General features: G+C 39.0%; 3 protein-coding genes and 2 non-coding genes across 5 annotated transcripts in view; 4 read left to right on the forward strand and 1 right to left on the reverse strand.

Annotated features, from left to right (window-relative positions):
• Positions 1-44: 44 nt before the first annotated feature.
• Positions 45-4,910, reverse strand: LOC126373302 (poly(A) RNA polymerase, mitochondrial-like). Its single transcript, XM_050019404.1, has 7 exons — positions 4,741-4,910; positions 4,496-4,671; positions 3,936-4,259; positions 3,378-3,506; positions 2,703-2,914; positions 1,834-2,066; positions 45-1,440 (listed from the first exon to the last, which is right to left on the reverse strand). Exons 1-7 carry the CDS (start codon positions 4,847-4,849, stop codon positions 785-787), a joined length of 1,839 nt encoding a protein of 612 aa, XP_049875361.1. The 5' UTR covers positions 4,850-4,910; the 3' UTR covers positions 45-784.
• A 344-nt stretch (positions 4,911-5,254) lies between these two features.
• On the forward strand, positions 5,255-6,200 carry LOC126373362 (ribosome-recycling factor, mitochondrial). Its single transcript, XM_050019510.1, has one exon. The coding sequence runs from the start codon at positions 5,342-5,344 to the stop codon at positions 6,098-6,100; it is 759 nt and encodes a 252-aa protein (XP_049875467.1). The 5' UTR covers positions 5,255-5,341; the 3' UTR covers positions 6,101-6,200.
• Positions 6,201-6,986: 786 nt separating this feature from the next.
• LOC126373280 (uncharacterized protein MAL13P1.304-like) overlaps positions 6,987-26,586 on the forward strand; it is a 108,155-nt gene continuing 88,555 nt past the window's right edge. The window contains exons 1-3 of the mRNA XM_050019358.1: positions 6,987-7,472; positions 7,808-7,943; positions 8,765-8,786. Coding sequence (XP_049875315.1) covers positions 7,026-7,472; positions 7,808-7,943; positions 8,765-8,786 — 605 coding nt within the window. The 5' untranslated portion in view covers positions 6,987-7,025. The remainder of the gene's footprint in view (positions 7,473-7,807; positions 7,944-8,764; positions 8,787-26,586) is intronic.
• Trnaf-gaa (transfer RNA phenylalanine (anticodon GAA)) lies at positions 8,603-8,675 on the forward strand. The gene has a single exon. It is a non-coding gene; the product is annotated as a tRNA-Phe (tRNA).
• Positions 10,575-10,646, forward strand: Trnat-cgu (transfer RNA threonine (anticodon CGU)). Its single transcript has one exon. It is a non-coding gene; the product is annotated as a tRNA-Thr (tRNA).

Here is a 26,586-nt window from a genome sequence, read left to right on the forward strand (position 1 = left end):
TAGACTACAAATATAAATTAGTCAAAAAAAATGAAATCAAATAATAATGTAAATGTAACGTTTTATTTACAACGTAACATGAGTAACTGAATCTAGCTCATACAAACAATCAAAACAATATAATTAGAAACATATACATACCTTTGGATCAATTTCCATTTACAAATTAATACAGATTAGATCGAATTGTAGTAATTATAATTAGTCAGTGGATTTTAAAGCATAAAAAGCTTTCAAATTTGGAAACAAGTTGAAAGAATGGAACAGTACGGGAGTTGACGGAATGTGTGCCTGACAGCTAAAGAAACATAACAATTATTTCGAAATTCGAATCTATTTCAACCATTGCTGAAGTCTTAGCTAAAATTTTACTTACACGCAACTTTTTCACAATATTTGCATATCATTTGCATATGTCACAGATTGAGCGCCAGGTTAAGACTATCAATGAGATTGCGGTAAACATGTAAAAATATAAATCAATATACCTTTCAACTTTGGGTAAATAGATAGGAAAATATGGTGACAATTTGCTTATTTACAAGTAAAGTTCTGGCAACACCAGTCGTAATCAGCCAATGGCAAAGCTTCAAATAATGTTGCCAGTTGAGGAGAAAAACAAATAATGATAGGAAACCTAATTTCTTTTTCTAGCCAACAATGATCATATTTGGTGTCAATGTAATCACTTTTATGTCCATGAATATAAAATGTATATAACATGCGATTGTTTCACAATAACTTTACAAAATGACCTCACTAACTATACAAATAGTTGCCACTCTCATACAATTTTGTCCCTTCGTATTCTATACACTTCATTTGCTACTTGACTGTTCTTGAACTTCAATTTCTGTTCCTTTCTTTCTTCTTTTATCATCGCTACTTTCATCTCCTTCACACTCTGGTCCACTTCTTTATCTGTCTTTGTCAGTCTTTGTAACTTACTCCTTAAACTATCTTGCTTATCATCTTCTTTTTCATTGAAGAGATCTTTCACTGATACTAGTCTATGCGAGTTTCCAACTCGAAGTAGCTTTTTTAGGCCTCTCGTTGTGCGTCTTTCTAATAGCCCTAAGAGGCCCCAGTCATCGCCTTTGCTCCCTTCTGAGCTGGATTCCAGTTGCCACGCTGCGTTTCTGACCTCCGTCCGTAGCCGCTCGCATTCCTCGTAACTAACATTTCTGCTTACGTTCAGAGCTTGTTCTAAAGGATTAACTATATACAAAGGTAGAGCATTGGGTTTCCTCACCGGAGTACCTTCGTTGATGGAAATGGCTTTGTCGTTGAAGTCGAATTGGGAGTAGAACTCGAAGAACTGCAGCAGTAGGGATTGCAGGTTGGATGAGCTCTGTGCGTAGCTCTCTGTCGGCAGTTTGTTCAGGTCGCGCAGGAATGTGCAGTTGACGTTGTCTTCTGCTAATTTTATATCATCTTTTTCTGAAATGAAATTATTTGAAGGTTCTGAATTTTTTTCAGATTCTGAAGGTTTTTCTGTCGAAAATCAGTTGTAGCATGAGGTAAGTATTGTTTATTATTATTTGACTTTTGTGAAGGTGATTATCTAATCTGCTTTTAACCTCATAAAGCCGAGATTTCCAGATATCTACAATAATTGAACAATGGGGGTTTCGATTTTAAAAGTACATTCGAACTTAAGGCTTTAAATTAATGACACAAGTAAGTATATGAAAGGTATCCTACTTCGGTAGAGATAAATAATGTGACCATTTGTCGCCCACAAAACGATCCCACAAACAAGAGTGTCATATTTTTGCAAATGAAGGCCATACCACTGCTCGTAATAACAAAAATCAAACCACCCAAACTCACCAGCTTTCCGAATCAAGTATTTAAAAGACGGCAGTACAAATCCATCCTTAGTCTTCTGCTGGAGGAAGAACAGCACCATCAGGGTCAATGGGAAGTTGGTGATCCACCTGCCGGGGTGTGGGTTGGTGAGCCCCACAGTCTGCGCCCAGCGGCGGACCGCGAACGTGAGCGGCCTGACGCGGGGGTCCAGGGAACCGAACAGCCAGAGGAGCTCTGACATATATATGCCAGACCTAGGTAGTAAATTAACATAACATAAGCTCACAACTATATCCCAATTGGAGTAGTCAGAAATAGATCCATCACAAGATGAACTAAGTGCCCACACTTCACCAAGCTTTCTGTTAGACCAACGTGAGACGCAGTAGCCACAAGTGAAAATTTATGCTGGACCGGGATTTCTGATTGCGTGACTAAGGTGACTACCTAATACACTATTATTTTGTAAGGCACTTAATGGGATGTGGTCATAATGTTAACATTCCCAATAGCCTACTTTCCAACTATCCAAAACAGTTACTTTTTGCTAAATTTCAGCACACAAAATTAATTATGGTATTTGAATGAAACAGCACACTGTGCGTCATAGAAAAACGTGATAAAATTACGGATTATTATTACGTTTTTCTTGATTAAAATTCATAAATAAGTTAAATAGAAAATAAAATGTTTTTCTTCAGTTTTAGATCTGTCTTTATTTTGTCATCAGAATTTGATGATTTGTTTTTGACCTAGGAGACTACCCAATTGTGATTGTCAGATTAGACGTACAGCCATCGCACGCTTTACCGAACTTTTTGTTAGAACAACAAATTAACTTTAGTTTTCTTTACGACAAGTTACCAAAGAATGCCGGAACCTTTACTTACATGTTACTATAGCACAAGTCGACGTCCAACCCGGCCAAGTCATGTGCATACTTCACAATCGGCACTCTAGCATGAAGAATCCTCTGTACCCTGGTCACTCCTGGTACTCGGAGCTCCAATAGTTCTCCTACCAGCTCCATGTGCCGTTGCCATGGAGACCGGCCACCTTCGCACTTCTTTTCTTGGTAGACCAAGCGTTTTTCTGGGTCACTCTGGAATCCACGAATAGAAACATTGTAAAAAGGATGGAATGCTGTGTTTTCTAATGTTGGCTTTTCAAATTTCCCATTGGGTATATAGAACGGTAACTCTGCCCCAGTATCAGGCGCCGACCTCACTTACTTAGTCTTAAAATGACCGTAAACTGCTGAGGAGTAAAGGGGAAAGTGGGCGGACTGTGTCTCGCTCACACTTAGTGTAAAAATATAAACAACACTACATGTTTGTTTACTCAAATATGGGGAACTGTCAAAATTTAAGAACACTCAACAGTAGCGACACCTTATGGGAGAAATAGGCAGTTTTTGTCCTCATTATATTTTTGTGTGGAGTGTCTGGGGTGTGCCTACAGATAATACTAAGGCAAAAGCATTCTACCAGTTTCTTAACTAATATTGTATGCAAGAAAATCAGTCTTAATGTGGTAGAAAAATATGGAAATTGTGGATAACCTACCAATTCCTCTGTTAATACATTTGTTAGCACCAGATCCAGGTCGCAGCCTATCCTGCCAAAGCCGTTGACTGACGAACCAAATGGTCGGACTGCTATATTGGCGTACAGACTGTCAAACATTATTTCCAACTGGAAAGAGGAGATATAGTTAGTAATATTGGAAAAACTATAATGTAAAGTGAACAAATATGTATGGTTGCGTGCAAGTTCTGAATGGCAACGGCTTCGACCAATAGACATAGAAAATGCCATCTACGTGGACAGTCGTCGTAAGGCTATTGGTCAAAGTCGTCGATATGATTCGCACTGCGCGCGGCCCAGTTGCCGTGCCGCGAAGGGTGGAAGAAATTGATGTAAGCAATAAGGGCGCCAATTGCCATGTAAAGTATTTTCTTGTACTCATACAATCTTGCAGTTTTACAAGGCTAGAATGAATAGGCACTTACTAGGGAAGTGTTTTCCAAGTTTCACTTTACGCAACATTATCACTTACCATCAGGTGAGATTGTGGTCCAAAGAGAACATTACAAAAAAATACCTATATTAGAGAAATCTTACCTGTCTAGCCACCATGTACCTCAACCGAATCCCCAAATCATTTAACATGGTCTTATCATACAGAGTCTGAATCTGATCTGAAACAGTTTCACAAGCAAGAAGCTCCGCAAACAGCTGATCTTCATCCACAGGGAGTGTCCCATTTGTAATAAGTAATGATTTATCATCAGGTACGGTAAGAATTTCTTTTTTGCCGGAGACTGCACGGAACCATAGGAAGGGTGACTGTAAGGCCATGACGTCAAGGTCCTTGTGGTGGGAACTGCAGCTTCGTAACACATCTTTAAGATTCTCTTCGGAACCAAACTCAATGAGCATAAAATGCTGAAAATTTAAACAATAGTGATAAATAAAAAAATAGTAAAGAACCTACTTAGGGTTTAAAATAAATTATCATACGAATTAAGTTAACAATTTACTTGGGAAAAGTTATATTTCATTTCCATTCTTATAAATACATGTTTCATGTATGTAATTTTAGTTTCCTAAATTATGAAGTCATATCCAATTTGTATTAATAGGAAGTGATGATTACATCATAAGATGAACTATCTATTTACCTCTTCTGCATTATTTTTGTAATGGTGCACTCCACTGACAGAGGCATACTTGGAACAGTAACTGTATAATTCCTTAAATGAAGAGTCTGAGTTAACTTGCACTACGATACTCCGTCGGGCCTCCTGTCTCCTCTGTGTTACCACTTCGTCAAACGTTTTGAACTTGCTCGGAACATCTGAAAATGCATAACCTTAGCCACCTTGAAGAAAATCATAATAACCAGTATAACCTCCAAAATGTTCACCTGAAAATCTTCTTACAGTCACACATTTGCAGTATGAAGAAGCATTCAATGTTTTCCTGAGTGAATACAGTCTTCCTGTATTGATTACAGTCTGAAATAACACGGACATTTTTTCAAAACTTATGCCAAAATTTTTGTTGGATTTCCTCCAAGTGTCAGAAATGTGTTAATGTTGTACGCAGCAGATAATAGTTCGTCCTTATAAGTGAAATAGAAAATGATAATCCTTATCTTCACTAAGAATTCAGTTGATGCATGTTTAAACATAAATAAGCACACAAGAAGAATTGCGTTTTGTTAGCAAGCAGGCATCCTACTCTTAATTTTGTTTAAAATATGGGCAAATATGAAATTTTATTTATTTAAGTAGGTACACTAACAGTATACGTATTTATTTCAATCACAAAATGACGAAATATTAATAATTCGTCCGAAATCAGAGACTTAATTAGTAGTACTTGGTATAAGATATGGACTATCAAAACGGTTAAAATGTCATTACAAGGAAAGCGGGTTTTGAGGTTATAATATTCCTGACAGAGATTCCCTGTACTACCAAAATAATTTTGTACTCAAATGCAAGTAGTCCTGAATAATAAAAATGGGAACAAGAATATTACAGCGTTTAATACTGCCTACATTAGTGAATTCATTGAGGATTCAACCTGTCAACTTCGTACGAAATGAAAGAATAATTTGCCTAAATACAAACTTTACAACTGTTCGAAACTATGCAAAGAGCAAAGACAAAGGAAAGGATAAGAAAGGTAAGGGCGCCAAAGTCGTTATCAACACAGCGATGATGTCCGAGATAGTACCCGTTGAAAAACTTAAAGAAAGATGCAGAGCTGCTATAGAAAACATGAAGGAGGACTTTGCAAAAAACCTGTCTCTTCGATCTACGACGGGCTCCCTAGAATCTCTACCCGTAAAGTTTGAAGGCAAAGAGTACGAATTACAAGAACTGGCACAGATCGTACGAAAAAACCCTAAAACAATGGTCATAAACTTTGCTTCTTTCCCACAGGCTATCCCTGATGCTTTGAAAGCTATAGCCCATTCTGGAATGAACTTAAATCCCCAACAAGATGGCACAACATTGTTTGTTCCTGTGCCTAAAGTCACAAAAGAGCATAGGGAAGCTTTAGCGAAGAATGCCAAAGCATTATACATCAAATGTAGAGATGCAATGAAAGATGTACAAAATGATTATATTAAAAAAGCTAAAAAACATACTGGTGTTTCAGAAGATCTGATCTTTGATGTCACTAAACAGATACAGGCGATGTGTGACGAGTTTCAGACTGAAGCTAAGAATATCTATGAAGCCAAACATAATGAGCTGGTTGGAGCAAAGTAGTCAATCCCTGCCAGTATAATGCATTTAATTTTATCATTTTTAGTTAGATCTTAGATAAAATAAATATTTTGTGTTAAATAAATACTACAAGCAGTTAAAATGGCTTTTTCTCTTTTGCATTAACCTCATAGAATTATTAAAAAAGTGATAGGTAAATCTCATAATTTATTGCTATAGCTAGTAGATTGAGGAGCTCTGCTAAATAAGAGACTCCATCATCTGGGCCACATAATGAGGCCCCTGATAGATTTACATAGAATGCATGCATTGCAAAAAACCAATAATCTAGAGATGTGGCTTCTAACAATGATAATAATATTATCATATTATAATGAAATCAATATTCGTTTTTCTTTACTTTCTGTTTTATGTCCATAAAATCACTGAAGAGACCGCAACGTTAATAACGGGCAACAGACGACAAACTGTATATTTAAAATTCTTTTGCCTGTTTCAATTAAAAAAAAATATACTGCCGTGCACAGATTATAATTTTCTACTACAGATAATAGTGTATTTCAAAATTACTCCAGAAATGTAATAGTTGTACTTGCAGAAACCAGATGGCGCTGATTAGCATTTATAAGACAGGTTTTTTTTTTTTGTTTGTGTAATAAAGAATTTTCTTTTTGGTAAATAACTGAAATAATGAATACAAAATAATAACGAACATACGTTTGCCACAGTGTCTTAAAAAATGATTATACTTGATTGGAATTTAAATGCATAATAATGACGACATAATTTTAATAAGTAGCTTTCATCACTAGATGGCGACACTAACAATAAAAATTTAAAGACATGGTAAGCATTCTTATCTTTACGCAACCAACCGTGTCTGTCTTTCAGTGACAGATGTCATAACACCCAATTTCGTTTACAAACAACGATTTCATACATATTTTGCCGAAATAAAATTCAAATAATGAATAAAAAGCGGAATAAAGCCTACGATAGAGTAATGTCTCGTGTACATAGCAATTCTGTTGCTAGTTTAAATGCAAATCCTGTCGTAATGAGGCACGAAGTCCCGTCGTCAGTTCGAGTTGGCGCCAAAGCATCTGTTTCGAACGTTAGTTCTAGTGTTTTTAGTGAACTCCCAACGGTTTTAAATGAATATGTTCCTGAAAATAGTGAGAAGAGAGGGGAAAGTAGTGCGAGAAGGTCTCGGGTAGTGAAACCAAGGCGGACGTTAAAATCTATGGACACTTCTAAGTCTCCACCGCGTACGGTGTCGAAGGGAAGGCCTGAGCCCCGCATGCTGAAGGCACAAGCGTCTTCGCCGTGTATGAACCGCGATGAGATGTGGTCGGATCATCATGTGAGGCAATGTTACTCTAGTAGGTCTCACACTAAATTAAAGGAGTTGAAGGTAAGGAAAACTTACTGCAAAGACAGTAATTTACTGAATAACTATTAAGTAGTTTTGTATCCCGATGGCTTTTGATCACTAGTAAAGTTTTCAAACATGTAGAATAGTCATTTAACTTTTTAACTTATAGCTACCTGTATTTCATAGCAAACTATACAATACATCTTTTATAATTATTATTTTATATTGCACACCAGAAAATAACTATGATGAACAGACAGACACAGGCAACCATTATAATATTTTGTTAAAATCAATATAAAAATATAAAAAAAGATGTAAGTATTCGCAATTCTAAAAGCTAGCTTACAATGGGTAATCAATTTTTTTTGTAGGATGAAATCCGTGCATTCCATGAAACTGAGAAGTTCATGAAGCTTCGTAGTCACCTGTACAAGAAATGTGGAGTGGTGTTTGATGATGAGGGGCTGGTGGCAACCGACAAGGCTGTGCAAGCTGATGTGGAGGATGGTAAGAATTTTTACTAATAGTTAGGAATTAGAATACTTATAACCTGCAACAGACTTTTTTAATAAGACTGTGTACCTATAATGAAGGAGGAGAGGAACCTATATTTCGCATACAAGTTTGCAAAATCACAGAATTCCACTAGAATCTTAATTCACCACTTTAATTTCCTCTCATCAAAAGTCTTCATAATCTGCTTACCAGTTAAGAGTAATCTTACCTTGGCCTTTCTATAAAACCTCTCCAATTTGAACCCCTATCTAAATAAAATGCTTACTGATTTGATTTTTTTTGTTTTTTCTAATTTTTAAAAGGAACGGTTTTAAATGTTTGCTATTATTTTCCTTGTAATAAATAGCTCAAAAATATTTATTCATTTTCCAATAATTCATGAATTCAAAATATACGCGCGAGCTCAGTGCCACCTACCGTGAACTAAAAGTTCACTATTCGCATCACAGATGGCGTTAGTATGGTCACAAATAGCACATACCTCTTTGTACTACGCTTTTTACGAAAGACCTAAGTTACGAAAGTTAGTTTTTTGAAATGTATTGATTTTTATTCATAAATTACTAATAATATATATATATTTTTTAATAATATGTGTTTTAATTTAATCTGATAGAACATGTTCGCGAATTTTGCCCTCCTATCATGTGGCCGAAATAGCTCAGTTGGGAGAGCGTTAGACTGAAGATCTAAAGGTCCCTGGTTCGATCCCGGGTTTCGGCAATTCTTTTTGGATTTTATATTATTTACATGTACAAAATAATTTCAATAATAGTGCTTTCTGATACAAAAAAGCTTTATTTTTGTTACAGGAAAGAAATCAGAGGAGTTAAGGTAAGTCATGTCTACTTCCCTACTTTATTTGAGAAGTAGGTATTTAAGGGACATTTGAAAGGATGGTTAATTTAAAATTCTCAGACCTGTCATTTTATATTTTAGCAATCTTCATCATGCTACTTTATTTGGGATTAGTACAAGTTTTAGGCTTGAAACATAGCTCGGTAAACAAGCTTTGCTATTTAGCTTTACCAAGGATGAATGGATAATTAAACACTAATGCACACAAACACAAAAAAATTATAAAACTACGAAGGGGAACAACTAAACATTGACTATAAAAAAAAATACAATTATTTCAATTTTTTTTTTTCAACTGGGTCACATCGACGGCGCATCATTCAGCGCGCCTCATTGTGGCAACATTCTACCGGTTGTTTTGTCCGAAGAGTGATATTGGCGGTGCATAGGGGCAACATGGCTAATATTCTGGAGACTTTACCTGGATGTAGTAAGCTAGTAGATTTTTTGTTTTAATGCGGCTTTCCAGTACTTATTTCATGCACTGTATCTGCGACCAGTTACTACAATTGTCATGTCTGCCTTATGCTACAGTCCACCTCTAAGCCCCACACTACTGTTGTCGAAGTATCGATAATTTGACAATCGATAGTTGTGCTTGAAAATCATCTTTACTATCGGTAGCTCATATAGCACAATACTACTTATTGATGAATAGATAGTATTGCTTCTGACTGTTGCAAGAGCTATCGATATCCTATCGATCCTATTGTTTTTTTTTTTTAACTATCGATTCAAATTCAAAAATATCTTTATTGAGTAGTGGTAGACGGAAAAGAATCGATCGACTTAATATCGACTGCGTCAATTCGTCGCTCCGTATGGCCGTGAAAGACGGACAAGCAAACAGACAAACACATACAAGTGTATGTGTTCGCATTAATAATATTAGTACGGATTAGTATGGATGTAGGTATGTTTAACACGACACATACTATCAACATTACGTAATACAAGTCTAGATAACGTTATAACCTACCTAATGCCATGACTCACGAGTAATTACACTCTAGAACTAGCACCATGTATTATTTACAGTCACGGCAATATTCTACCTATTATAAACTTGTTATGATTTACTTTGTACCTGTAAATCACTGTCCTGTGTGTGGCTGGATGTATTCTCAAACGGGGAGCGCAGGTTCGATCTATTTTCACTTAGACACTTAGGGAGTTTGTGTAAAATAGTATTGTGTAAATACATGAGTCTTTTATGATAAAGTAAATTATTTTGGTTTTAAATCATCATCACTAATTTAAGAGCCACGCTCTTGTCGGAATAGCATCCTCCATGCTACTTTTTTAGGAAAAAATAAAGCAGTGGTTTCCCTCTTGCCTTCCGCCCTGCAGTGCTCTGTCTGACGCGAGTGGGATGGCGCCCAGAGTAGTCTATTTCAAAGCTGTACTAGGACTTCTGTCCTCCGCCTCTGAATAGTACTGTACTGACAGTTACTGTTGCTGCTGGTGGTTTTATATAAATAAATATGTCACACTAATAATGTTACGTTTTATATGGTATAGATTCAATCGACGTACACTGGGGTTAGGTACAAGTTATGCATGAATTGGTGGAAGAGAAAAAAGACAATTTTTAACATGATAAGATTTAACATTATCGGGCCCTCAAATATCATCTAATTAGTTTACACATACGAACAATATAGCTTGTCGCATACTGCCGACCCTTATATCAGTTTACCAGTGTATAGATAAGTCGCAAACGATCCATAGTAAGGGAGCGAGTATTTCACGCGTCCCCGCATAGCCTCTTTAGCTCAGTGGTAGAGCACTGGTCTCGTAAACCAGGGGTCGTGAGTTCAATCCTCACAGGAGGCATCGTCATGTTAAACTTTTTGTACATTTATTTTTATTATTATGATGCTATTCTAAATTATTTATTATGCTTAATATGAAAATATGGCGTGTTATCTTGAATTTGTGTTTGTTGTTTATAATTTTATGCCGTTTATTATGATTATGATTCATCTTTGCCCGTACTTATATAAGACGAGTACATAATTTGTCATACTGCACAATTAATTCTTATAATAACAGTTCTTGACTTGAGCAAAGATCAATGTTAATTTTATTCATTATTAATTGGTAATCATTATAAATAGTAGTTACCTACTTAGTTGTAAAGATTTTTTAAATGTGGAATAAAGTTGTGGGATGGAAATAAAATATGCAGTGAGCTCAGCAACAGTTTATTGACTTTTTTCAATCGTATAAGCTTTACGCCATTCCGGTAAAAGTAACGACCATTCTAGAATACTGTCATAGACAAAAGAAAATTGATTATAGGCCTCTTTCTTTTAGTATTCATTCGTTTCATCGAATTTTAAATTGCATAAATTTATCATATACTGCTAACAGAATTCGATGGTTAAAAGGCCACATAGGAGCAATTCATCTATAAAATCAATATTGCTATTTGACATGTTGACATTGCATATTGTGACATTAGCATTATCTCGTTATTCATAGGGGAGGGATTTTATAGCGTTTTCGGGGGAGGCGGGGGATTAATTTGACAGGTCCGGTTTTTTAAAGAAGCGACTATCTGTCTTGACCTTCCAACCCGTGATGGGAAATCCAGCCCAATACATGTTTGGTCACATACCTCTAGAAATGCATTTCTCGGGAATGTGGGTTTCCTCGCGATGTTTCCCTTCACCGCAATATAATATGCGCAAGTGTAAAATTGCAGTATTGCTTTTTAGATGACTTTTTAGACCAGCTGTTAACGACTTATTGACTGTAACTAATGGAACATACAATCGCAGTAATTCTATTACAAAACTGAACGTATATATTTTTTTGTTTCACTACTTGGCCGGATGAACTGTACAACAATACTGGTGAAAAGAGAAGGGAGTCGGGGTAAGCAGAGACTATAGAATTCCATTTGCTTCGATCCTGACACACTTCTCTTGCTTCCTCCACATTCATCAATCGCTTCATACACGCACGCCGGTTCAGAGTAGATCGTATTGAACCTAAAGGATAATAATCGTCCTTATTTGAAGTAATCTCCATAACGATATATCGTTTTTCACAGGGTCCGCTTACATAACCTGAACATTTGACAGGTCCGGCTTTTTGTCCGACCTTCCAACCCGGGAAGCAAAGATCAGCTCATTACAGGTTAGGTCACATAGGTACCTCCAAAACACAATACTCGGGAAATGTGGGTTTCCTCACAATGTTTTCCTTCACCGCTGAACACGTGATAATCATTTATGATCCAAACATTAATTCGATAACAAATTCGGGTTAGATTCGTGTTGGGATTCGAACCTGCGACCTCACAGTGAGAGTCAAGCGTTCTACCATCTGAGCCATCACGGCTTCACAAGTTCTAATTTGAAGTAAACTTAGGAAATAGTTTCTCGCTCCCATATTCACAACACAAACGGTTACAAACCCCGTTATTTTTACCTGGATTGTCCCGTTATACACGGGACCACCTCACGCCATAAACCAGATGTAACTCCCATGAGAAATAAATACATAAAATAAATAGTCATTTAGACCCCATGAGATTGTATGTTTGCGACACCATCATCGTAAATCTAAATACGGAACTGTTTACTATCTTATTTATAAGTTATATCTCTTCTTCTTCGTCTTTCCCTCACTGCTGAGGATCACGACCACAGGTTATGTTTTTCCATTCAGTACGGCTGTATGCTGCGTGGAACGCTCTCTGCATGCTGCCGCCCACCGTCTTCTTCAGGGTGTCAGACCACCTCGTAGGTGCCCTTCCTTGCCCAACGATGATCTGCTTCTCCAGACCGTGCTTTGGGGACCTCATAATATGTCCGAAGAAGCTTGGGGCTCGTTTCCGGCATATCGAGGAGAGCCACGTCGTGATCTTGAGCTCTTATAAGTTATATATGCATATTGAATATTACTTAGTTATTTATAACACCCGGTTCCGGACTGACGAGTAGGAGAATGAAAGGACACCAAGCCGACAACATTCCAACTGCCGAAGGCTTCTCCTGCAGAGTGTGCGGTAAATTTTTCGCAACAGAATTGGCTTGCACAGCCATGAATAAAAATGCATAACTTTGCGACAATGAAAGTCATGGAACGTCTAAAACAGACCTATGCAACGATTATATAATAATACCATCATCAACTGATGGGTTGCTGTTGCAGTTTCCTGTTATTTCTCCTCCCCGGCCATAACACCTTGCGAAATGACGTAGATTCAAAAATTGTCCTTCAACAATGTAATTACGTTGGATAAATGTTCCTGATTTCTGAACATCGTGTTCTCCTTCTTATCGGTTCGCTTCTTGTGGGTTGTGAGGTGGAATACCAACCTCGTCAACCCTGGTGTCAAGGTTATAACTGAGCCGCCAAAGGCTAAGGCAAAGGCGTTGACATGGCTCATGTAACGACTACATACTTACATCATCGTGTTTCATACGTATTAGTTAGTTAGTGATACCTACATAAATAACATAACGTCGGATTACTTAAATACATACATACATAAACTCACGCCCATAATCCCAAATGGGGTGGGCAGAGCCACAAGTAATCAAAGACAACTTGCAGCCACTGTTGATACGAAGTCCTAAGATGGATGAAACCGACAGAGGTATTGCGTCCTCTAACATGATGGACTAATGTTATGGGCGATAGGCTGATCCCTTATCACCGTAAGGTTCATCATATCCATCTTAGGATTACTTAAATAGAATACGAAATTGTCCCTATAGCCGCACCCTGGACACTTCATACAAAATACCTCGTTCTACACAGACACTACACTTTGACGTTATCGTACACGCGCATCTGTGTGTGACGTCTGACGCCCATACGATTGAAGACTAAAGTATGACCGAGGGGGGTGTGGTAAACGTAAACCTAGCTCAGCCGCTGGTGGTGAGCTAAGAGGTGCCGTTCTATACGTAGTAATATTAATTATTCTATGCTATAGCTATAGTAGTATCGGTACGTCCGCCGCGTCATTTCCGCTTCCCTGCGCTGGCGGCGCGCCAGACTATTCCTGGCTACCAATTATACCACACAAGTACGTACCTAGTACCTACCTAGTATGGTGATCGGTGACGAGGCAGTACAATTTTATTTTATTTATTTATTTACATATCACAACTTTACAGTGCAGAAGCGCCAATGCGCCGTGAATCTTGTCAACAATAGTTGACTATACTATCGTGTCGTTGCGCGATGGAAGGTTTTTTTTAAGTGACTCATTGTAGATACAAATCTACAATTAGGCATTCAGTACGTGGTCAACGGCCTCCGTGGTCCAGTGATTGAGCGTTGGGCTCACGATCCGGGGGTCCCGGGTTCGAATCCCATTGGGGACACATCACAAAAATCACTTTGTGATCCCTAGTTTGGTAAGACCTTACAGGCTGATCACCTGATTGTCCGAAAGTAACACGATCCGTGCTTCGGAAGGCACGTTAAGCCGTTGATCCCGGTTACTACTTACTGATGTAAGTACGTAGTCGATACATGAGTCGTGTCAGGGACCTTTGGCGGCTCAATAGTAACCCTGACACCAGGGTTGGTGAGGTTGGTAATCCACCTCACAACCCACATGATAAAGAGTACTTGGTCGATAGGCGCAAAAAGTTTCCAAAATAGTTTGAACAACGAACCTATCATATAAATACGTCGTGCCTCGTTGGTCTATATACGTTTGTGAACATAGTGTCTACGTGATACAACTCAGGTAACTTTCTTAGGTAGTAAAATAACGGTTTTAGCTAACAATAATGTAATATCCTAACTTACATAATATATTATACATTTAGCTATTACCCGCGAGTTCGTTCGCGTGAAACTCTACTATTAAAAATATAGAAGCTTCAAACAAACTTTGCCATCTCTTTTTACCCCTTAAGGGTTGAATTTTACGAAATTTCAAGTATTAGTAGAGTAACTACGTCCTAAAAGGAACCTTATGCAAAATTTGAGACTTGTAGGCACTTGTAGGTTCTGAGATTTTAAATAATATATATGTGCATAGTTATATTTTTTTTTTTAATTAAGATAGGTTTGCTCTTGACTTCGTTCTTCCACGAGGAGAAGAAGAGATCGACGTTGGAACGAGCTTACCCAGAAAAAGCCTATTCACCCGTGATTTAAAGGACCCGAGGTTATAAGATATAGGAAACACCGACGCCGGCAGCCCATTCCATTCCAATATATTCCATTATATTCCTTATTTGTGACTTAGATTTGAAAAATATGCTTAGTAGTTTGAGTTACTTCTGTGCTGGAAGCGAATAGAAAGCATTCGGTACTTGAATATGCCTACCTGCTTCTCTCCCCGTCGTCACTTCATACTTCATCGTCTCCCTAGAGTTAGGTATCCCGTTTTCCCAAAGTCCGCTTACATAACCTGAAAATATGACAGTTGTTTACAGAAGCGACTGCCTGTCGGACCTTCCCAGTTTCAATTCGTGTTTGGATCATATATACGTATACATACATAAACTGCCTATATACGTCCCACTGCTGGGCACAGGCCTCCCCTCAATCAACCGGAGGGGGTATGGAGCATACTCCACCACGCTACTCCACTGCGGGTTGGTGGAGGTGTTTTTACGGCTAATAGCCGGGACCCACGGCTTATCGTGCCCTCCGAAGCACGGAATCATCTTACTTTTTCGGACAATCAGGTGATTCAAGCCTGAAAAGTCCTTACCAAACAAAGGACAGTATCACGAAGTGATTTCGACAATATCCCCATCGGGAATCGAACCCGGACCTCCAGATCGTGAGCCTAACGCTCTAACCACTAGACCACGGAGGCTGTTAAGTGTAAGTTTGGATCATAGGTAATTGATATTGGTTCCCAAGATTTGTGATCGGCTAATGGCAATAGGCTTGGCCTCTTTTACATGGGACTTAAACATAGCTGGCGAGGAACGGGTGTATATATTATTTTCTCCCTACCCTCGAAAGATACAGGCGTGATGTTATTGTGTTAACCAATAACATAAGCTCCCAACGATATCTCAATTAGGGTAGTCATCCATCGCAAGAACTTAGTACCCACGCCTCACCGAGCAAGTGGCTTCAAATTGTTTTGTTTACCAAGATAAAGTACGTGCTTCAACCTACCCCAACAGGAACTACGCACATGTAATTATCTAATTGACCAAATTAGATCGAACAGTAAACAAATAAGTCTATATATAGCAAGTATTCCAAGCTCTTTGGCAGGTCTGCAACCAACTCTCGATCAAGAATTATTGTCAATTGACGCGTGTGTCAATAACAGGGGGGTTTAAAAGGCCACATTGACATTTGCGCATATAAAAGTAAGTGCGCAATGTAAACAAATAAATAGCAATATTGCTTTTTTAGATGAATTACTTCAGAACGCTTATCTATGTTTCAAAAATGAATTCATGTACTCATAAAGGCGGATACAGTGGTTTAGAGCCCTAACCGGGATTCGGACCCGTCACACTGCGATGTATGTAACGCTTTTTCCGAACAGGGCTTACGTGGATTTTTAAAGGTGTTTGAAAGGTTCCCTTATAATTATTATAAAGTTTGGGTTTTCGTTTTGTTAATGGGATTATATACTTCGATCGAATTACTTCATAATTGGATACAATTTTGCTTGTCTGTGAGTACTGCGGGGCAGAAGGCAAGAGGGAAACCACTGCTCTATTTTTCCCTAAAAAGTATCATGGAGGATGCTACACAAGAACGTGGCTCTACGGAAAAAGAAAAATGTTTGTAGGCGGCTGATTGTTTTTTGGGTTGGAAGATGGAGGGACGTAGATGCAAATTTGGATTGATACAAAATAGTATTATAGTCATAGTCATTTATTGATAATAATAATTACACGTCACAGATATTACAAAATTCAATGAAATTAAATATTACTACGGAATTCAATTACATTAAAATATATTATCAATTACAGGTCGTCAAAACTATAGAATGCCTGCTCAATAAGCCATTTTTTAAGTTTATGTTTAATATAGTACAATTCTTTGCTTGTATGATATGGTCAGGCAGTTTGTTGTACACTCCCGGGGCCATGACATGCACAGTTTTCGCGCTCCTCCGGAGCCTATGAGGCACCCCGTCGAGTATATATACATACATACATACATAAACTCACGCCCGTAATCCCTAATGGGGTGGGCAGAGCCACAAGTAATCAAAGACGACTTGCAGCCACTGTTGATACGATGTCGTAAGCTGGATATGATGAACCTTATGGTGATAAGGGATCAGCCTATCGCCCATAACATTAGTCCATCATGTTAGAGGACACAATCCCTTTGTCGGTTATAATATAATAGTATTATATGCTTAAAAGTATTTGATTGTCAAAGTAGAGGAAAATATATTTGTTATAAAATTATACAAGGTGAGTTTTATATTAGTGTTGTGTGATGTGAAACACTCATACACACATTCGGTCACGAGTACTAAATTAATATGTATACACTTTGAAACCATGTCACATTAACTTGTTTGACAAATTAAACCGTAAGTCTCATTAAATGTCAAATATGACACTGCGACGGGGTTCTAAAGTGGGTACCTTCACGATATTGCTCATGACTGTTCATCGCTTGTTTATTTGGTAAGGCGGTTAATAAGTAGATTAGGTGCTATTAGTACTTAGAGCCGAGAGTTTTTTGAACAATTTTTCTCTGTATTAATATCATAACAGCCTCCGTGGTCTAGTGGTTAGAGCGTTAGGCTCACGATCTGGAGGTCCGGGTTCGATTCCCGATGGGGACATTGTCGAAATCACTTTGTGAGACTGTCCTTTGTTTGGTAAGGACTTGTCAGGCTTGAATCACCTGATTGTCCGAAAAAGTAAGATGATTCCGTGCTTCGGAGGGCACGTTAAGCCGTTGGTCCCGGCTATTAGCCGTAAAAACACCTCCACCAACCCGCATTGGAGCAGTGTGGTGGAGTATGCTCATACCCCCTCCGGTTGATTGAGGGGAGGCCTGTGCCCAGCAGTGGGACGTATATAAGCTGTTTATGTTATGTATTAATATCATACTGTCGCACAGATAAACAGCGGATGATGGATGGTAGTGACATACGTGACGTCAGCGCCGCAGTGACGTCACGCTGGCACCGACCTCGCACTCGGCCCAGTTTGACCGTATTAGGGCACCAGCGCGGGCGCATCGCACGTGGAGGGCCGCCAATCAATGATATTAACGTCACGGGAACTATTAATTGGAAAAAATGCCTTTTTATTCAGCATGCCGCGTAATGTGTACTATGGTGTAATATGCACGGCTTAACGTGCATTCCGAGGCACGGATCATCTTACTTTCGTACAATCAGGTGATCAGCTTGAAATGTCCTAACCAAACTAGGGATCACAAAGTGATTTTTGTGATGTCCCTACCGGGATTCGAACCCGGGACCCCCGGATCGTGAGCCCAACTCTCAATTACTGGACCACGGAGGCCGCTAAGAGTTAGGTAACAAAGCTCTGTTTACATCAATTTTGCGCCTTTTAACGGGAACTGCGCATTACTGAATATAACATACGTAGCATAATTATCGTACTCCGACTCTGTAGGTGTCTATACATTTTATCGCCGGTGAAAAAAAAACAAAATGGCCGCCATAAAAATTTTGTTTTTCCAGAAAATGTATCACAGGTAAAATTGATGATCGGAACGTCATCTTGGAAAACTGCTCCGCATCAGGGAGACACCCTACGGCCTGGCAAAACTATAGCACCTAGAACTTTTTTGATTTCACGAGACCTAAGTCTTGGTCAAATTCTATCGCGGTAAAAAAATGGCGGAAAAAAGCTTCGAACTAATACAGGACACGCGAGCACCTTGCTGCGAGCGAACCACGCGACATCTAGTTATGTTATATATCTGTGTAAATACAGAGATGAATGTAAATGGCTGGTCCATTATAGAGCATGAGTCACTTGCATTGGATGCAGCCAACGATTGTTTGACGTAAGCTGGAATCAACGCCGGCCAACGTTTACTACTATCAATAAACGCCATTTCCGGGGCACTAGAGTTAGCGAGCTAGTTACTATGCCAGTGCTGGTACAACAAAGTGCAAGTTAAATCACACATACAGTCATGATCAATATCATGTACCCACTTTAGAACCCTGTCGCACTATCATATTTGACATTTATTGAGACTTACGGTTTCATTTGCAAAAAAGATAAATGTGACATGGTTCCAAAGTGTATACATATTAGTACCCACTTTAGAACCCTGACGCACTATCATATTTGACATTTAATGAGACTTACGGTTTCATTTGCAAAAAAGATAAATGTGACATGGTTTCAAAGTGTATACATATATGTACTCGTGACCGTACATACATAAACTCATGCATATTTCCCATCGAGGTAAGCAGAGACTATGAAAAACAATTTGCTTCGATCCTGACACACTGTTCTTGTAAGTTAAGTCAAAAAACCTTTCAGATATTTTTTGTTTATTTTGGGATATGTGACGTCACACGAAGCTTAATCATGGCCGACTGTGTTTCCGGTCTTCTAATACACAGATCTTCTTCTATCGTGTGGTTTGTGAGGTGGAGTACCAACCTCATCAACCCTGGTGTCAGGGTTACTATTGAGCCGCCAGAGGCCCCTGACATGGCTCATGTAACGACTACTTACTTACATCAGTAAGTAGTAACCGGGACCAACGGCTTAACGTGTCTTCCGAAGCACGGATCATCTTACTTTTTGGACAATCAGGTGATCAGCCTGTAATGTCCTAACCAAACTAGGGATCACAAAGTGATTTTTGTGATATGTCCCCACCGGGATTCGAACCCGGGACCTCCGGATCGTGAGCTCAACGCTCAACCACTAGACCACGGAGGCCGTTACGTTACATTAATACACAGATAAAAAATTGCATTCTTATTTTGTAAAAAAATATATTTAAAAATGATTTAATTGTTGGGAATGCCAGTAGTCTATTCCATCAATACTCACCACCAAGACGGGAATGCCAACAGCAACATTCCTTAAAACCAGGCAACATCCAGATCAAACCGGTACACCTTGCAATCAAGACCTCGAGTCACGATCCGTCGATCCTGGTCCCGCCTTACACGGTCACAATGGAGCTGATCGCTCAAAAGGTAAACGAGAACCAGAAAAACTGGTTCACACAATCACATATAAGACACATACACATACACACAAACACATACACATATAGTGACCCCGGTATCCCTATCGGGGTAAGGAAAGCCATAAGTCATCTCATCAATAACACCACTGCAGCCACTGCTGATATACGTTCCAAGCAAATATGATGAAACGTACTGTGACAAAAAGTCACAAGTAATGTGAAAGTAAGATGATTCCGTGCTTCGGAGGGCACGTTAAGCCGTTGGTCCCGGCTATTAGCCGTAAAAACACCTCCACCAACCCGCAGTGGATCAGCGTGGTGGAGTATGCTCCATACCCCCTCCGGTTGATTGAGGGAAGGCCTGTGCCCAGCAGTGGGACGTATATACGCAGTTTATGTACTGTGACAGGTTATGTTCCCATCACCTAAATGAGGATAAAAACAATGTAAAATTGCAACTATATCCCGTTTGACGTATGAGTTACGAAAAAGAAAAGCAGACAGTCGAAAAAAGGCAGTTAAGTCTTTCTAAGTTTTTGTTTTTTCCGATCTTTAGAGAATATATATAACACTATGATTTTGCAGTTAAACGCTGCGCAAAGGGTTACAGCGTAAAAAATATAACCAAAACAATATGTTTGTTTACTCAAATAATATGGGGAATTGTCAAAACTTAAGAACACACTTAACAGTAGCACACCAGAAGGGAGAAAAAGACAGTTTTATCCTCATTGATAGTTATTAGATAAAATAACATAAGATAAATATACTTTATTGAGGACAAAGAACACAAGGTACAGAAAAGAGATGACGACGATGATGATGTCTGTGCCGACTACGGTTTTGACTGACTATGCGATTGGGTGATTAGCCGACTACCCGAGGCCGAATTTTTCAGCTACTACTTTGTAGTGAGATACTGTTTCTGAAGTTGAAAATATAGATACTGAAGATTTGACAAGTCCAGTTTTTACAGAAGCGACTGCCTGTCTGACCTTCCAACCCGCGAAGGGAAAACCAATCCATTACAGGTTAGGTCACATACTTTCGAAAATGCATTTCCCGCGAATGTGGGTTTCCTCACGAGGTTTTCCTGCACAGCTGAGCACGTGATAATCATTTATGATCCAAACATGAATTCGACAATCATTGGTTTAGGCCTGTGCTGGATTCGAACCTGCGACCTCAAAATGAGTGGCAAGCGTTCTACCAACTGGCCTACCACGGCTCCACACCAATTAGAAATATAGATGAAAGTGACAAAACTATGAAGAATATAATTACACAAAATATAAGAGTTTTTGACTGATGTTTGTAACTTACGGCAATGATTTATTTAATGGTAAAAAATATATATCTTATTCTTAAGTTAATCCATGATATTACGTTGAATAAATGATTGTGATTTCTGAACTTAATTCGATTATATGAGTTTGAATTTATGTTTGGATCGTAGATAATTGATATCACGTAGTGTCCTGGATTTGCGCCCGGTTTATGGCAATACGGGACTAAAACATAGCTGGCGAAGAGTGGGTATATACTATACATCTCTGCCTACCCTTTCGGGGATACAAGCGTGATGCTGTGGAAACCAGAACCAGAATAACTAGTGGTCCTCCGAGTTGAAGCGTGTAATCCTTCCTGCGATATATTGACTTGATGGCCTTTGAGTTATTTTTGGACACGAAAAACTACGCTGTAACGACGCATCAAGGTCCGGTGTCGGTTGCAACATGCACAACAATTCAGTTTTACGTTTTTAACTTGTGATGTACCTACTTAAGATGCACAGTTTCAACTTTAGTCTTCCTTTTTATTTTGATGTCTTTTCAGAAGACGAAAAAGAGCTTTGTATCTTAAGGCACCGTTTCACAGGTTGTTCATCCTTTTTAACCGACTTCAAAAAAAAGAGGTTATCAATTCGTGTATGTTGTTTCCATAACAGTATTTCCGGAACAATAACGTATCCCAATCCTGATCACGTAAGATATTGTAGCGATTATCGGCGAGAAGGGCACGCCCTGCGGTCACCGACCGGGTCGTCGGCCGCACGCGCAGCTTCCCCCCTCTCGTTCCTCCTCTCTTGCCCCCTCCCCCGCTGCATCTCCCCACCAACGTCTACCTTCAGGAACTAATCGGGACGTATGCATTTCCGTGTTTAGAGTTAAGCTTGTGAAGTTCAGCGGCAAGGTTCACGAAAATAAAGATTTCATCAAGAGTTTTTAAATCGTATACCTAGAAATGATAATTGATCATTACCAAACCAGTTACTTATTTTAACTTAACCATATACTTGTTAGTCATTGTGGGTTGCTTCTAAACGGGGAGTGCCGGTTCGAACTCCGGTACCGGACCTGCACCAATAAGTTTTTAATTTATCTTGCATAACACTTAACATAAACAGCCTATACACGTCCCACTGCTGAGATCGGGCCTCCCCTGAATCAACCGGAGGGGGTATGGAGCATACTCCACCACGCTTCACTGCGGGTTAATTCAGTCAATTATTTTATCTTAACTGCAGTTTTCACTAACACAGTTGGCTCAACCATTATAAACGGCGATACGGCTCACCACCTATCACGTTGGTCTAACAGAAAGCTCGGTGAGGTGTGGGTGCTTAGTTCATCTTGCGATGGATGATGTATCTCTGACTACCCCAGTTGGGATGTAATCGTGAGTTTATGTAGATACCTAAAAAATGTCACGAGATTAGAAAATAAAGACCTGCAAATCTCAAGCGCCTGTTCTCTACCTTAGGTCACGTTTACATAAATTCTTTTAAGAAAACACGCTCGGGCGTGAAGCCTTTCGTGGATCAACTCTCATATTTTTGGGTACCCGCAGGGCTGAAGTCCAAATTTCTGGTCACGTCGCGCGGTCACGTGCCTGTATGGCACCAAAGGGATAATCAACGTGAATTGTTTTCAAAGTGGGATTATCACGTGTAGCTACTACCCCTACACAGCCGCTGTCCATTGTCCACTGGCCGGGTACATTACTTTGTCAGACTTTGTTTCAAACTTCTGGAGAAAAGTAACAACTAAGTCGCGTGGGCGCATGAAAAATAGCAAGTTTTCTGAAGTTAAAGGGCTAAATAAATATTTTATTTTTGATTTTGCTACTCTGTTTACCAGCAAGTGTAACGATTTTTTTTTAAATTCAGTGGCTTAGAGTCCAAGCAGGTCTACGATGAAAGTCACGTACATCGTACAGGGCTAACTATCACGTATCCTATACAAAAGGAGCTGTGCATAGGGCACAGAACCGGATCCAATGAAGGAAGATTTAACATATTACAAAAATACAAAAAAAAAGAGAAAGAGTACAATAGGCGGCCTTATTGCTAAGTAGCAATCTCTTCCAGGCAACCTTTCAGTACAGATTTCATAGTCACGATCCTCAGCAGTGACGGAACGACGAGAAAGAAAGGATGAAGAAAGGACTAAATGACCAATTAGAAGTAAAGTCATAATCCTGAGTGTGCTGCTCTTATGTATCAAAATAAAATGTTCAGTGCGTTAGAAGCCTTATCTTGTCTAAAGTAAGTTGATCTCGAGAGAAAGGTCGCATCGAATCGTGCGCAGGCTTGATCGTGACCCCTTGCGGAGCTATTGTTGTACAAATGTTATCCAATCCCCGACTATTCGTGTTTGTATTCAAGTTCTCCCGAAAATGTGCCAGCACTTTTATAAGTTAATTGCTTTTCGACGAGAATTATAGTTGCCCGTTTCTTCAAAGATTTGATCTTGAGAATGACGCAATCGAAGAAACTAGGATAGACGACGCTTTTGTTCTGACATAAGTGCTAGATTAAAATTAATCTTCGCATTGGTTTGATTTCCAAGAACACATTACATCATCCCCTTAGCATTATCCCGTTATTCATAGGGTCCGCTTACCTAACCTGAAGATTTGACAGGTGCGGTTTTTTACGGAAGCGACCGCCTGTTTGACCTTCCAACCCGTGAAGGAAAAACCAGCCCAATACAGGTTAGGTCATATATGACCCTCCTATGAGGTATACCTCCGAAAATGCGAATGTGTTCTGCTGTTATGTGTTCCAAGAACACGTATTGATTGATGATTATGTTAGTTTGTTACGAATTCTATTGGTGCACCTCGACCATAAAGATATCGATCTATTTTTCATTCATCACTTCGCATAAAACCCGACATATCGTATAATTCAGCATCAGCATATCATTCTTTGTTCCGAGTTAGCCATGCACGTCGATTTGATCACGATAAAACTCTCAAGTTCAAAGTCAGCTGAACGAAAATATTATTGAATTGTTATATCACAGCGCATTCCTATTTTAATGTGGTTAGTGTGAGCGATAAAAGGTAGTTTCAAAATACATTACGAATATTATAACAATGTGCAATGGCCACGCGGCGCACGAATGTTTTGCGTTTCAGAACAAGCTCGCAACAGCGCTGCTGTGACCTGACCACTGATTGGCTGGTTGCTCTTAGAAGTTCTACTCGCTGCTTCATATTATTAGAGATCGAAACATTTATATTAAAATAATTTCAAAAACTTAGAACCAAAGTTGTAACATTCCCGGGAACGCCACATGGATGTTATGCTATACAGGGTGTTAGTGACATCGTATCTGATTCTGAGTTGGTATCAAGTGGAATTTTCCGTCGCAAAATTCATGTAATTTTATACTTTTTCGATGGAAAATTACACTTGATATTAACTCAAAATAATTAGCTCAATCATCCCCCACAGTATTCGTTACGATGTCACTAACACCCTGTGTATAAACTATCTGGTTATGGATGTTACCACGATATGAAGTACTTGCGAACAAAAACTCGAATTCTACGACATGATCAGGGACGCATCATTAAGCATTCAAACTCTTTCTGCTTTTCCCTGTTAACCCAGATTGCAATTTGCAACTTAGACAATAAAAATTTCTCGATTGCCATTTTTAGGGTCCATTAGTGACTAAATCGTCTATTCTGTGCGTGAACGCAGGCTACAGTATCCCAAGCGAGGCTGCACACGTATCAAATTGATATTCCGTCGGAACGGGACGCGTCGAGGACACTTGCGCCCATTTGCATTCGCATTCAGGATAGTGTACGTGCTGTTAGTATACATGCGATTATGCGATTGATGGTGCAGGCTAACTTTTATGTAATAATCTTAAAACCGTGAACCATGCGCTACACGTGTCAACATAAGTGGTTAAACATGCTCCTTGCAGTTGATGCGCTATTCTTAAACCTGAATAATTTTGTATACTCAAACGAAGAATCTACTGTTAAGGTTTTGTACGTTGTTTATATAAACACGTCACATACAATTTGCTTTCCTATTTCGAAAAACGCTCACGTTCGTTTTGCAACAAAGCTTAGCTTTCAAAATAGGTCCTGAACTTTAACATCCACGGGGTTTTATTTACGCGATTGTACATTTCTGCGCCGTTTCCTCCATTGCGCAGAATAACTTCATTATTTATTCTGCAAGTGACTTTTCGCGTAGTCGCAATGCGTTCCGTCTGCACGCCCAAATACATTCGCAGTGTGAAGTGGATGATAGCGGGGGAATACCAATAAACGGTTTGTAACTCGCTCACGTCCACGGGGTGTAGCCAGACTAGCAATTTATATGTTCTGCCTCCTCTGCTGTCGATTGGTTTTTATGCCGTCCTGAAATTTACTCCTAACTAACTGTCCTACCACATTCTTTATTCCTTCTTTTATAATTATCGTTTTTATGAACTTCGTGCTATTCCAAAATGAGCGTTACGTATTAAATTATAAAACTGCAGGAACATTACTTCAATATTTACAGTTTGCTCACGAAAGTCGTGTTCGCAGTCTAAAATTTATCACGACTGTTTCGCAATGACTGTAAAATTTTACTCCGACTTCCTTTATGCATATTTGTTTCGTTCCATATTTCTTTCCGCGCTTGTGTAACGTTAGTAAGATAAGACATTTTCATTACCTATCCCACTGCTTTAGTATTTTGTCCTCGTTCTTTGGCACCGGTGCCAAATGTCCTTTGAAGCATGCCAACCAACCCCATTGTCTTTCCTTGAAGGACAATGTGTTCATGACCTCAACGGTGTTTTTTTTATTTAGATTCCAAGCCTTTAGGTGCTTGTGTACTCAAGCGGTTCATTTTCCTCTTACTACTGTTTTCCTTACATATATGTGCACCGTTGTAGGTATGCGTATATAAAAAAATATTCATCGTCAGTTACTTGATTATTTTTTAAGCCATCATCTATATCAAGCAATGTATGTATCTAACTTTTTGTTTCATTAATATTATTATAATTTACACGTGTCAAATTCACGCATTTTAAATTCTACTCGTGCTGATCGGCTTATATCTTTTGCAAAGTTTTCGCCAGTCTTTAGTACCCCCAGATATTGTACAGTCACATCAAGCATTCCAGTTCCACACTCCAAGATTACTTCCGAGATCCATAATGGACAGTTTGTATCCAACCCACGGTACAGAAGGCCATTAAAATAGTCAAGCCACGTGACTGGCCGTTTCAATTTCAACTGACATGCGGATAATTGGTGATTTATATTCACAATCACCTGTAGAGATTGACTTGACGTCACTGCGTAGAACATGTTGGAAGCGAGATGGGGAGTGTATGTGTTG

The sequence above is a fragment of the Pectinophora gossypiella genome, chromosome 15 (assembly GCF_024362695.1).
Source record: "Pectinophora gossypiella chromosome 15, ilPecGoss1.1, whole genome shotgun sequence".
NCBI classification, from domain to species: Eukaryota; Metazoa; Arthropoda; class Insecta; order Lepidoptera; family Gelechiidae; genus Pectinophora; species Pectinophora gossypiella.

Bases quoted from the DNA above. Each gene is read 5' to 3' on its own strand.
- LOC126373302 (XM_050019404.1), bottom strand. From the start codon at position 4,849: ATGTCCGTGTTATTTCAGACTGTAATCAATACAGGAAGACTGTATTCA. The intron at 3,507-3,935 runs GTAAGATTTCTC...TCCTCTTTCCAG, and splicing joins GGTACATGGTGGCTAGACAG to TTGGAAATAATGTTTGACAG. The intron at 2,067-2,702 runs GTAAGTAAAGGT...TTTACTACCTAG, and splicing joins GACTTGTGCTATAGTAACAT to GTCTGGCATATATATGTCAG.
- LOC126373362 (XM_050019510.1), top strand. From the start codon at position 5,342: ATGGGAACAAGAATATTACAGCGTTTAATACTGCCTACATTAGTGAAT.